The following is an 11,222-nucleotide window of genomic DNA, read 5'->3' as shown; positions in this document are numbered from 1 at the left end:
GAGAATTTTTATTTTCAGGGATGGATTTTTAGCCCAATACAAGTTGAAGAAAAGTGGTTTCGTGAAAATCGCAGAAATATTTTTTTCAGAAACTCCGGGGTGCCTGGAGGTCGCGGTGCACCACGCGACAGTTGTATTCCAAAACTGAGTCACTCAGATCACACGAGTACCCAAGCATGCTTGAAACTCATTCAAATGCAAGTGCTTCTATCTGTTTCCTTGATTGTTTCCCACTCATTCCTTTTGGTTTGTTGAACATGTCAAAATCCCATGCCTAGAGAACTTCAACTAGAGTTCGCGGAAATGCTCAGTGGACCCCCCAGGTAGGGTAAGAATCAGTATTTCCACACTACTCAGAGAATTTTTATTTACAGGGATGGATTTTTAGCCCTAGTCAAGTTGAACAAAAGTGGTTTCATGATCCTAGCTGAAACGTTTTTTTCTCAAAACTCCGGCCTTGAGGTCCGCCTAGCACCAGTTCACTCCTGTCCTTGATCTGAGGGCATTGTTTTCTATTCGGCTTCTCCTGAACAACTGAGCCCGGGCTAACCCACATCTCGCCGCTACGCATAGGGTCTTTATCGCTCTACTGCCATTCCACGGTTTGTCGTTTCGAACTTACTTGACAGAATGCCGAGCCTACTTTAGACCCCACGGGCGTTTTTTTTTCCTTTTTGTTTCCTGGCTTTTGGGTTATTTCTTTTACGTGTTATTTGCTTTCCCTGTTCCATCAGGGTTTATACTTGTTGCGTATTTTGCCTTTGTCCTGGGCTCCCACACCCTCTCCTACTGTCGCTGTCCTGGGCTCCCACGCCCCCTGCTGTTGTCACTGTTCCAGGTTCCCACGCCCCCTGCTATTTCCGTGTTCCGGGCTCCCACGCCCCCTGTTCTCCCTGGCTCCGGGCTCCCATGCCCTTATGTGTTTATTGTTCCTCTGTTCTGTCAGGGTTTATTTTTGTTCTTGATTTTTGTTTGTTTGTTCGGTCTGTTTTTTTTTTTCAGTTTTGGCCCCCCCTTTCTCTACTCAATAAAGGTTTTTACCCCAGAGGAGGGGGTAGCTCTCAGCCATGGACTCCCGGAGGTTTCCTTTCAGTTAAATTAGGTTTTTCCTCCCCCCAGTGCTGTGCAGCTCTTTTTTGGGCGTCAGAAGCCACCCGTGAAGGGGGGGGTACTATCACACTAATTACACCTAGAGGGCGCTCTAAGTTCCTTCTGTTCCTAGTTCCCTGTGATTATTCATGTCTTTCTGGTGTGTCTTGTTGTGCAGCCTATTTATTTCCTGCTTCTGCTCTGCTACTCACTCAGCATTGAAGTTCAGTTGCTCTGAGACCCGCCTAGCACCAGGTCACTCCTGTCCTTGGCCTGAGGGCATAGGTTTCTATATGGCTTCTCCTGAACAGCTGAGCCCGGGCTAACCCCCGTCTTGCCGCTACGCATAGGGTCTTTATCGCTCTCCTGCCATTCCACGGTTCGTCCTTTCGGACTTACATGACAAGATCCAACCCTGAGATTAAAAATTCTGTAAGTAGTGTGTAAATGCTAATCCTTATGCTACCTGGGGTGTCCACTGAGCATTTCCACGAACTCTAACTGAAGTTCTCTTGGCATAGGATTTTGACATGTTACCCAAACCAAAAGGAATGAGTGGGAAACAATCAAGACCACACATAGAAGCACTTGCATTTGAATGAGTTTTAATCTTGCTTGGTTACTCATATGATCCGACTGACTCAGTTTTGGTATACAACTGCCGCACGGTGCACCGCGATATCCAGGCCCCACTGAGTTTTGGAGAAAAAAAAATTCAGATAGGATCAAGAAGCCACTCATCGTAACCCCCAAAATACAGCACTGAGATTAAAATTGTCTAAGTAGTTCATAAATGCTGGTCTTTACCCAAGCTGGGGTGTCCGCTGAGCATTTCAGCGATGTATATCTGAAGTTCTCTGTGCATAGGATTTTGACATCTTCCCCAAACCAAAAAGAATTATGGGGTTGCCAGTACCTGTGTTGGTGACCTTCTACCGCTGCACCATCAAGAGCATCCTCACCAACTGGATCACCGTGTGGTATGGCAAAGCCTCTTCTTGAGAAAGAAAGGAACTGCAGAGAATGGTCAATTTGGCCCAGAAGATCATCGGTTGTGAACTCACCAAGATTTAACAGCTCTCTGTGGACCGCTGCCATGGTAGAATTCTGGCCATCACAGAGGACAGTCACCACCCAGGGCATGAGCTCTTCACCCAACTGCCCTCAGGCAAGAGATATAAGAGCATATGGACACTTACCATTAGATTCTTCAATAGCTTCTATCCACAAGCAGTGCAATTGGCGAACACATTTAGCCATGCCCCTCAGACCACACCTACACCATCTAACTCATTATGATTTCTTATTTATTACACATCTCTAGTCATTGTTTACACGTCTGTATTGTTTACATTCAAACAGTTTACTTGTATATTGTCTACTGTTTGTTTGTATATTGTTCTGTCTGCACTTTGTGTTTTAACACTTGTTTTAACAATCAAGAGACTTTCTGCAAGTATTCCATTGTACCAGTACATGTACCAGTTACATATGGCAATAAAGTTCAAGTTCAAGTTCATGAGTGGGAAACAATCAAGACCACTGATAGAAGCACTTGCATTTGAATAATGCTTGGTTACCCATTGGATCCAACTGACTCAGTTTTGGGCTACAACTGCTGCGTGGTACACTGTGACATCCAATCCCACGGAGTTTTGGGAAAAAAAAAATCAGATAGTCTCAAGAAACCACTCATCCTAAACCTGACTTGGGCCCCAAAATCCAACCCCGATATTAAAAAGTGTCTAAATGCTGATCCTTACCCTACCTGGGGTGTCCACTGAGCATTTACGCGATATATATATCTGAAGTTCTCTTGGCATAGGATTTTGACATCTTCCCCAAACCAAAAAGAATGATTGGGAAACAATCAAGAGCACTGATGGGAGCACTTGCATTTGAATGAGTTTCAATAATGCTTGCTGACCCATTGGATCCGACTGACTCAGTTTTGGAATACAACTGCCGCGTGGTGCACCGCAACATCCAGGCCCCATGGAGTTTTGAAAAAAAAATTTTCAGGTAGTCTCAAGAAACCACTCATCCTAAACCTGACTTGGATCCCAACATCCAGAACTGAGCTTGAAAATTGTCTAAGTAGTGTGTGAATGCTAACCCTAACCCTACCTGGGGTGTCATCTGAGCATTTCCGTGCTCTACAGTGACTGCTGTTTTTTTTTAACCTAAATGAGAAGTATTCATATATACTGTTCTAGGTATATAAATATATTCATGTAAAGCTTTCTATTTTGTGATTCTCTGTATTTATTTGTTAAACTAAAATAAAGTTCTTAAAAATCGGTGGTTCGCCCAGGGCGGGGCTCAGCCATTGCACCGTGGCTGTGCGGACCCCTGCGTATTCCACACAGAAGGCACCCCAGTTCAGAGTGAAGCCCAGTACAGACGAGCTGTGCACTCTCTAATTAATTACAGACATTTAATTTCTATAACTTTATTGTCCATCCAAAAGGGTGGAAATTTGTCCTTAGCATCCCCATAACAACAACCAAAAAAACAGATACCACTCAACATAAAATAAATATGTTAAAAACACAAACTAGTCCTAGCCATAAAACACTACATACAGCATAAACATACCCCCATCTCCCTCTGCCTTCTCATTTCACATGTGGGCTTGCATTGAACCTTTTGGAAGTCTGGAAATTTCCCTTGGGGAGACAGACGCTGTTTAAGTGGTAGTTCTGGTTCAAACTGGAGATGAAAAGCGGGGAGAGTCCAATGCATTTTGCAATATTACTGAATTAGGCTGGCAGCATAGCATTTAGAGAAAGGACCCATTTTATGGAAGTGATCACATACAGTAGTGATGATAGACAATACTCTATCATCACTACTGTTTCCATAGTAAAGAATACTGTACTGCAGTAGAATTCAGGCACATGTAATTTGCCGCTGGTTCCTACATCTTCCTATATCTTTTCTCTTGCTTCTGAAATGTTGGGATTACTGGAATTATTGGAATGACCGAGTGTGAACTCCGGCTCTTGGGTACAGCAGTAGAGTTCATTCACGCAGCGGTTGTGACGGAAAACAAACGTCAGTACGAGAAGTGATGATGGAGCGAAAACAGAGGTGCAAAATATTGGACTGTATTACGTACTCCTTGGTTTGCTTTTTAAAATTATTCCTACACGACTTTACTTAAAAATCAGAACGGAAATTGAAATTGGAACTTGCTAGCTTCATGCCAAAACGTCAGACAAAAAGGCATAAACGGAGGAATCAAATACGAATGTAAATAGCCGATTTTTAAATTATACTCTATCCCAAGTAGCCAAGGGAGCAAAAATAAATACAACAGCAAATTATATTTCTTCTCAAAATGGCCGCGATTATTACTCATTATTATTACTGTGACAATAATTCTAATTTATTATTATACAAACAAATCGGGAGCACACTAGTTAACGACAGATGCCTTACAGCGTGGTGGTGGACGTGTCTGTTAATAGATACAGTATATGCCTTTGCTCATAGGAATTACGAAGAAAACAGACACTTTAATACTACAGAAATCCTGTATATACAGTAGTTTTTTTAAATATGAGAACCTCACTCGGTGTTCTTCGAGATTACGTCGAAGTCCTATATTTCAAGCAGAGTAACCCTGATAGATCGTAACAGAGGTGCAAACGAGTTGAAGCCGCCGTGTCTACACAGCTAGCGGGCACAGAGACTGTAGCTGCTCCGGCTCTTGTTCGCAATGGCTGGCAGAATGACACCGCCGCGCCCCCCTCCGCCGTGCTCGCCCCCGCCTCGCAGCGTGCGCGGCGCGTCTGCGCGTTCCAGTGTTAAGCAGCCGCACCTGACTCCGGCTCGCCGGCGCTATTGGCTGATCCGCACGTCTGCGCCAGGATCGCAGCACCTGTGCGCGCCGAGCGGGGCTGTGCTACACGGGGCTGAGGGGGTGTTGCATTAGCTGCGGTCTCCCCTCTGGCCTCTGGAGTTAGTCCTGCTCATTCAGTGAGAAAAAAGGGGGGGGGGAGCCTTTTTTCTTTCCTTCTCTTCCGTCGTGCTTTATAGGTGAATGTACGGCCGCGGGAATATCCGGGGAGTCATGCAGTATTGCACCAGGCAGAATCCAGGTCCTGCCCACCGCAGGGATGTTTAAAAAAATAACGAAGTGCGAATCTAAGCAGTGTTAAGAGAAGAGGATGGGTACGGTTCGCGCAGGGGGCTTGCTCCGGGACCGGTAGTGCGCCGGGGGAAGATCGGTGCGCCCGCAGTGCTTTGCCGTAGTGGGTGATGTTGGAGCCGCCTGCTGACTAATTCTGTGCAGAAAGGGACCGGCGACTCCACCTCTTCCTCTCTCTGTGCTGGCGTGCGGCTGCTTTCGATTTATAGACAAGAGGTGGTGAGATCCCGGATCCCGGGCACGTCTCTCATTCCTTACACCACCACACACACACACCCCTCCCCAGTGGGATTTTCTCCTCGACATGGCCGGGCCGGAGCAAGCCCAGCAGCAGGTGGACGAAGGAGCGGAGCACCTGGATGACGCGGAGCTGGCCCTGCAAGGCATCAACATGCTGCTGAACAACGGCTTCAGAGAGAGCGACGACCTCTTTAGAAAGCACAGGTAGGCACCGCCGCTCGCCTCGCACCGTGGCCCTGCTGTCATTCTCGCCTGCCGTGAATTGGACTAAATGTGAGCGAGCTTTGCGTGAATCCCCATGGTGTTTCCACAAAAGCCCGCATCGCAGAGCGGTGAAGCAGGCATTTAACGCTTTAACACACGCCTGCGTGCTCGTCAGTCTGCGTGAGAGTTGCAGTACGTTCTGAGCTGCAAGCCTGCACTGTTGTCGGTGTTTGTCAACAGTGAAGACTAAGTAAAGCTTCTATATGGATGTATAGTACAGTATATCACATGTCCTGTACTATAATCTTCCCACTGGTGTCGGGCATTCTGCACGTAATGCTATGACGTACAATTAGATTGGCTGCATATACAGTTATTTTAATCATCTGCCATATGTCATGACTGAAGATGGTCAGTTGTTCATTATTACTTCTACAAGTATTTACTGATCAAGCATAAAGATTACAGGTGCACCAATAGCCTTTGTCCTGTTGTTGCTGAAGTTTTGTTTGTCACCTCTGTAGCCATAGTGAATGAGAGCCTGACACATTTTAAAACAGCCACCTTTGAAGAAACATTATCATTTAACCTTGTGGTTTCAGAGTTGAACTTGTGTTGATATCCTTGTTCTTCTAATTTTGGATGTGTGTTTTGGGAATAGATTCCATAACAGACAAGCAAAGCTTTCATGGTGAGTTGGCATTTTAGCTTTATTCAGATGGGTTTTTTTGTGGTAATGTGATTTTTGCATTATTATGTGTAGTCAGCCCTTAATACAAAAATCCAAAATGCATTACTAGCAAAAAAAACGGCCTCTCAGGAGCACAAACTAATTTAACCTGAACACCAAGCCCAGCCTGAAGATTATGAATCCAGAGGTGTTCAGGTGAGATTGTCAGACCTTGTTCCCTCATGACTGACTCATGACTGGGTTGGTCCAAGTTTTGCCAACTTAATATCCACCTTAAATGTTGCAGGCAGCTGAGACACAGGAGAGCTCAAGGAAAGTTCTGTAGTCTTGAATTGTTTCCTGGCATCCTGAGTTTCTGTGCTTTCTTGTTTATGTCACCAGGAGCAGCTTCAAATACAAGATACATTAAAAAAGCACTATATTCTTAGGATACTTTCAGGTGCAATTGATGTCTCAATTCCTGAGTGCAGCAGGAGTGCTTAGCAGTTGCAGCAACAGGACCTTGAATCACACTGTGTATTGTTGTGACACACCAGCCAGCCCCCAGTGGTTGAAGGACAATAGGAGTGTGTCTTTGTAATAATAGATGTTATTGATGCATCAGAGCAGTGGTATTACAAGAAACAATGATCTGCAAAGATACTGTAAATTAAGAACCTGTAAAATATGTTGCACTAATAATGTAGAATGGTCAGTTATACTTTAATTGTCAGTTATACCTTTTAACCTTTACTAAATACCTTATCAGTTTTAAAATGCATCACAGATTTTAAACAATGAAACCTTACTACATTTTGTCCTCAGCTTGAAATGTTTTATAAGGAGCCGAACATTGATTTGTTTTATTTATTTCTGCCAGAATAATGCCAGGCCTGTTTTTCTTAAGAGAGCTTAAACAGTTGAAGGTTGATAAATCGTTGTGGTTCATGTTTTTCGGTCTTTTGTTGAATCTGCTGGCTTGGTCATCTGAATCTGAGCAGTAAGAACAAACTGGGCAGTATTGTCAAACTGTGTCAGGAAGTCACTGGTGCTGATCTTTTCGGCCCTGCCCGCCGGGTCTGGTATAAAGCATACTCTGTCCCAGAGGACCCTTCACAGCCTTTGTTTAATGAATTCCTCTTGCTCTCCTCAAGGCGCATATACTGATTTGACACTTTAAAAGCAAACAGGTTTAAGTTCTCATTTATACCTGTGGCTATAACCTGCTTAATAAACTCTTTTTGGGGGCATGCATATGTGTATTGTTTGTTTTCTTTATATTGTCTGCTGCTATAAAACAAATTGCCCTTTGGGGATAATAAAGACTCTCTCTCTCATTTTCCCAATTCTGAACAAGCCTGTGATACCGTCTGTCACTCTTGCCATAAAAAGTCATATTTCTCACTGAACGCGTTATACATTATTTAATTAAAATAAGAATGTGTTCAACTTTCCTTCCAGTTTTCCCATAGTAAATACATTTCCCCTGTTGTTTTCTGTCCTGCGTTGCTGAATTAGGATACTACTGTACTGAGATTGTGTTAAAATGAAATGTAATTTCCTGTTGGGCATGCTGTACAAGTAATCTTTAAGGAGATAATAGTTCAGGTGGGTAGCTGCGTCAGCATGCGTAGGCTGCAAAGGAACAAGTAATAGGTTTATTCCATGCTGAAAAAAAAGAAGAAAGAAAACACAACGTTTCTGCCGTGAAGCCTTCTTCAGGTGTGAGAAAGACAAGACAGACAGCAAAGTTAATGTAGCGGGAGAACAAAGGCTGGGAGAGAGGAGGAGCGAGAGTCGGGAGCAGGGGACAGAAAGAGAGGCCAATCAAGAGGTGTGAAATTAGAATAGGTGTAGAGAGGTGTGAAATGAAACCTCCAATGAATGGAGAAAATTTAGAAGAAAAGTAGTCTGTCGTTAAGAGAAGGGGGAAGGTGTGATCCTAGCTTTCTGATATATGAGTTCGGAAAACCGTCTTTGAGAACACAGACGGAGAGATTAGAGTGCTCATGGCCGTCGGAGATGAAATGGGAAACAATGGGCTTGGAGAGATCTTTAATCTTCACAGCCCTAACATGTTCTCTGAAGTGGTCTCCCAGTATCCTTCTTGTTTCTACAATGTAGATGACTGGGCATTTACTGCAAGAGATATAGTAATTAAGGTTGCTGGAGGTACAAGATGCCATCTGGGTGATGCGGAATTGTCCCGAGGGGCCATGAATGAGTGTTGTGGTGGCTGTGTACTTGCAGGTGATACAGCGAGCTCTGTTGCAAGGGAAGGTGCCTGGTGTGGATGGTTGTTGAGGGCGGTCAAGGGAGCTGTGAATAAGAAGGTTGCACAGATTAGGTGGTCTGCAATATGAGATTATGGGGTGGTCAGAAAAGAGGGCCCCAATGGAGGGATCATCCTGTAGGAAGGAAAAGTTGTCGTTAATAGTCCTAGGGATAGGAAGTGTGTTGGGGTGGTAGGGAAGCACAAAGGAATGGGGTTGTTATGGCGGGGGTTCCTGATTGAGTTGATGCTCCGAGGGGTGTTTTTAGCTCGGGCAAGGGCCCTGTCAGTAACACTGCTGGGGTATCCTCTGTTGATGAAATAGGAGTACATTTTGAGGGCTTGGTTTTGGAAGTCGATGTCGTCGCTGCATAATCGTCGTAGCCGAAGGAACTGTGAAAAAGGGAGAGAGTTTTTTGTGTGTTTGAGGTGAAATGAGCTATACAGGAGATAGCTGTGTGAATCTGTGGGTTTCTAACCGAAGTGGAGAGTTGAGGGTGGTTGATGGAGAAGTTGATGTCTAGAAACAGAAGAGTAGGGGAAGATATGTTAACCGTATATTTAAGGGATGGGTGGAAGTTGGTGAAATGATGCAGAAAGCACTCAAGCTGGTCGTTGGAGCATGTGGCGGCACCGACGCAGTCATCAATGTATCGCTTGAGTGCTTTCAGAAGTGTGTTAGGAAATGTAGGGCTGTGTCGCACTGGTGAGAGAATTAACCAGACTGATTTTCTGGGGTTATGATGGAGGTGAACTCCTATTTTCTTAAAGAGGTACTTGACTCATGAAAGACCTTGTTGGCTGAACAGACCACAGCCCAGTAGCTGAGACCTGGGCATTTGGCTGATATGTGGCATGTGTCTTCGTAAGTAACATTCAGCCTGTGGACAATCGTTAATGAATGGCACATAATACACAAGCTAATTTTATTTTTAAAAAATGTGTTAATTCAGTGCTCTCATCTGGAGAAATGCTAAAAGTGTTATTATGCAAGATGCAAACATCCAGCAGTTTGGTCACAAGCGCCGCAAACTTCCTTTAGAGTTGTAGGTGTGGTAAGAACTGTTGGAACGTTTGCCAAGGATGTGTCAAGCATTTCTTTTGAGCAAGCACTAATAATTAGATAAATGGAAATCTAACAGAAGAATGCATTCAGGTTTCAACAGAAAATCAACAGATCATGGGATTTGTGCCATTTTCCTTACGCAGACCAGAGCTCTAAGTGTTATGTGGTTTATTTGTTGAACTCAATAGCTTTTATCTTATGCTTTAGACAAAATTAGTTATGTCAACTGTGCTTTATGAGTTGTATTATATTAAAGTAATTATTCTATGCTCTGCACTGTATTGAATAAAATGGAACAAGGAAAGGTTTATTCCAAGCTGAAAAGAAAAGAGACACAACGTTTCGGCTGTGGAGCCTTCTTCAGGTATGTCCACCTGAAAACTTTCAGATTTCAAGAAGATTCAAGTTAATCTATTTGTATGTTCAGACTCATGACTAACAAATTGCCAATAACCTTATACAGGTTGAGAATCCCTTATCCGAAATTCCTAGGACCGAAAGTGTTGCGGGTTTTGGATTTTTTTGGATTTCGGAATATTTTTATATTTGCATCTATAAAATGGGACAGCTTGGGGATGTGACCCAAGTCTAAACACAATATCCATTTACTTTTAATAATATGCATATACCCCAAATGTAGTTTTATATAAATTTTTAATAAGTTTTTAAACATAATACCATCAGAAGGTAAGATATCAGTCTCCACCTACGATATCATGTTTTGATCAAAAGGTTACAGTACACGTACGCCATTTATATTTTATTTTTTACTATACAGGTATTAAGTTTTATGTAAGGTATAAAAACAAAGCATTGAATATGATTACAGGTAAATAAAATGAAAACTGAAAAAAGTCAGCATTTTATTTTTAAAGTAATGTACAAGTTATGACGCTAGTCAAGTTACACTCATACATGGAGGTGAAATTCAGATCTCACGTAAGAATAATGTTTTGTACTTACTGTATAAAAAAACAAAACAAAACATGATGATCACTGCTTACAAACTTGAAGATAAATGCAGCCCCAGACATTACAACTACATCAGGTCCGAGAAACGTGAGGGAGAGGGTACGTCATCGATGACATCACTGTGAGCTGGAAAGTTCGGTTAGTTATCAGTATCCACCTACGAAGACGTGTTTTGATTAAAAGGTTACAGTACATAAAGATTTTTGTATAAAAACAAAACATGGAATTTGATTTCAGGTAAATGTAATGAAAACTGAAAACGTCAGCATTATATTTTTAATGCAACAATTACGCTAGTCGTGTTACACTCATACATAGCGTTTTATGTGGAGGTGAAAGAGACGCACAACAGCTGTACGTGGTGGAACCATCCCGCACTTTGTGGAATTTTCCATTTGTGGCGTGTCATGTCAGCATTAAAAAAAAAGAACGTTAGGATTTCTGAGGTTTTCGGATTTTGGAATTTCGGATAAAGGATTTTCAACCCGTAATACTTCTGAATTGCCTTGTGTTCAACTGGCTCGGTGTGACAGTTTTAGAAAATTGTTATTTT

At 43.0% G+C, this 11,222-nt stretch overlaps 1 protein-coding gene across 1 annotated transcript in view; it reads left to right on the top strand.

Moving 5' to 3' along the window:
- Positions 1-4,931: 4,931 nt before the first annotated feature.
- The window catches only part of ttc39c (tetratricopeptide repeat domain 39C), a 49,866-nt gene continuing 43,575 nt past the window's right edge, over positions 4,932-11,222 (top strand). The window contains exon 1 of the mRNA XM_006634042.3: positions 4,932-5,689. Within this exon, the coding sequence (XP_006634105.1) occupies positions 5,550-5,689 (140 nt within the window). The 5' untranslated portion in view covers positions 4,932-5,549. The remainder of the gene's footprint in view (positions 5,690-11,222) is intronic.

This window comes from Lepisosteus oculatus, chromosome 6 (genome assembly GCF_040954835.1).
Source record: "Lepisosteus oculatus isolate fLepOcu1 chromosome 6, fLepOcu1.hap2, whole genome shotgun sequence".
Lineage (NCBI taxonomy): Eukaryota > Metazoa > Chordata > Actinopteri > Semionotiformes > Lepisosteidae > Lepisosteus > Lepisosteus oculatus.
The sequence above is the reverse complement of the archived record's forward strand: the minus strand, read 5'-3'. Positions and strand labels throughout refer to the sequence as shown.